We start from the raw sequence: 2,428 nt of genomic DNA, 5'->3' as shown, positions 1-2,428 counted from the left end.
GAAATTAAGGACCAAATGGACAAACAGCAATGGCACAGCGCTCCGCTTGAGTCGCTGAGGCCAAGGTCCCTCCACGCTAAGTCTCCGATTCCACTCCGGAGTCGTCTGTTTCCGCCCGTTCTAACACTGACTACCCAATCGGATCCACCAGCCATGTCCTCACATTGCCTCCTCGAACCATTGTGCTCGCATGTGTTGGTTTGCCCAGTGGCAATCTGTCAAGCAGTCATCCCTATGCGGCATGCACTTGAGCTAGCACAACTGATCGAGCAGTTTCGTCCAGTCATGGCCCATTCATCAAGGGCGATGCTCACCTCTAATTCATCACGTTGCTTAGTCGAACCAAAGTTAACTGGACTACCGGATCGCCTGGTCACATCTTCGTGGAACCCACATGAGTCGCATGGCTCGGATGTGACCTCTCCATCGAGTAGGATGCACTACATCAGTCCAGCAGGCCGTGCCGTCAATTCGATGTTATCGCTAGCTCTATGCTATGCAATCAAGCTGGCGCCCTCGCAGGCCCAGCCGGTCCCTGTGAATATTGTTCTGCACCGTACTCCCGAGTCGTCAATTTCCTTAGCTGATGACCTGCTGAGTGTGAGGCTCCTTATCAACCCATCACTCTTGCCTGTTCCGTTAGGCCTTCCGGCAGCTTATTTACGTCGTCCTCACGAGCTGGGACACTGGTATGATCCGCACCATCCAGCCAGCGCTGAATCGTCAATTGTGACAAATTACATCGGTTCGACAGGTCAAGCAATCGCATATTCAGCACGCATTAATGTTCAGGCTCTCAACAAAGTTCTCAGCCACGAAGTCAACGTGTGTAACCCCCAGCGGGGCGGAACTCGGATTATGACACAAAGGTGGTCAGATTATGTTGCTGACGCCAAGGACAGCCATTCCCCAATTACCTCGCCCATTGATGGTTGGATCCACGAACTGCTGTCTTTGCCGGCCCGGTTGGATCCTCTGGCGAACCCTCCACATCATCCACCGATTGAACCGATGTCGTCGCCAGATCAGCCAGTCATCCTTTCACGCTCCACACATGAGCCTGCCTGCATGTGCTGTGTCGCCTTCCAGCAGCACATACACCAACCACGACATGCTCTATCGACCTGGCACACTTTGCAACTAAACTGATGTCATCGCAGGACCAATTGGATCTCCCAGCCTTTCCCGTACGTCGACCTCTCAAGTTGGCGTGCCCGAACAGACCACCAGGTGATCCGACTCTCAACAAAGGTCCCGGCCACGAGATCAGCATATCTAACCTCCGGCTGGGTGGAATTCAGATTGGGCATAGGAACGGGATTCTTCAGTGGTCCACATCGAGTAATCCTGAGAGAACAACTAACGGAATAACTGCTTGCTCTAATGCTAAAGCTCAGTCTCAAGCTAATGCGCGAGAACTATGATATTACCTAATGCTAAAGCTATAAGGTAATATACAATGAGTTACAATGTATAAGAAATCAGAGTAAAAGAATGTTGTAACTAACCTCAGTCTCAAGCTAATGCATGAGAACTGAGGGAAAAAGGAAACTAATCCAAATGAATGAATATAGTTTGTGGACTTTGCGGATAGGTCCGAAGTGACCAAAATAAGTAAGAAGAAAAGGTGTTGTGACCAAGTAGTCACGCTACCGCGGGAATGTGGCTGTCCAGGCGAGTTCCTCGCTCGGATGTGGGAATGTGGCTGTATGAAAACTCGTCCGGCCTCCCATAGCACACAGTTCCTCCAACAACAACAAGGGTATCAATGTGGCTTGGCTGCAACCCCAACATCAATGGCGGTCATCCCCCAGTTACCTTACCCAGCAGCGGTTGGAATCGCGAACTGATGCCCTTGTCTAACCAATCAAACCTGTCAGAGACCAGATTCGAGACGAAGGAATGTCTCCGTTGTAGGAGAAATAACGGCCACACTATGGAAATCCATTATGGAAATATGCCAGATAAATCACAAAACCTCATACGACAAGTAGATATGAGAACATAGAAGGACCTGAATTTTAACGAATTTTACGAATTTTTACGAATTATTATGACTATACACGATAAATCGAAAGAAAGAAAAATAACAAAAATACTTCAAGCTTACCATCAACGAGACGGAATTCTCGGGGGAATTTATAGCAAATATTAAACCAAGAATTAGGACAATCGACCAAGATTTGACTATAAAAATAATCAGAGAACCTCCACGGAAACTACTTTCCTACGTCCGCACACATAGCAAGGATGGAAGTACCACGGAACAAAGATTCCTCAGGAACTAATGCAAAAGTCAAAGTCGTGTTTATGATAGGAAATGTAGATGTCCCCCAAACGGAACCAATGAGAGTAATTACAGGGGAAACTACCCATAAACGACGGAGATATGACTAAAACTCCTGCAAAACGAGGACAATGTCTAAAA

At 47.9% G+C, this 2,428-nt stretch overlaps 1 protein-coding gene across 1 annotated transcript; it reads left to right on the top strand.

The window, feature by feature from the left end:
* Window positions 1-285: 285 nt before the first annotated feature.
* On the top strand, window positions 286-1,424 carry EI90DRAFT_3122092 (uncharacterized protein; the record flags this gene model as incomplete). Its single annotated transcript, XM_039063460.1, has 2 exons — window positions 286-1,032; window positions 1,161-1,424. The coding sequence occupies 2 exons, from the start codon at window positions 286-288 to the stop codon at window positions 1,422-1,424; spliced, it is 1,011 nt and encodes a 336-aa protein (XP_038917212.1).
* Window positions 1,425-2,428: the final 1,004 nt, after the last annotated feature.

Source organism: Cantharellus anzutake (assembly GCF_015039405.1).
Source record: "Cantharellus anzutake strain C23 chromosome Unknown EI90scaffold_18, whole genome shotgun sequence".
NCBI lineage: Eukaryota > Fungi > Basidiomycota > Agaricomycetes > Cantharellales > Hydnaceae > Cantharellus > Cantharellus anzutake.
The sequence above is the reverse complement of the archived record's forward strand: the minus strand, read 5'-3'. Positions and strand labels throughout refer to the sequence as shown.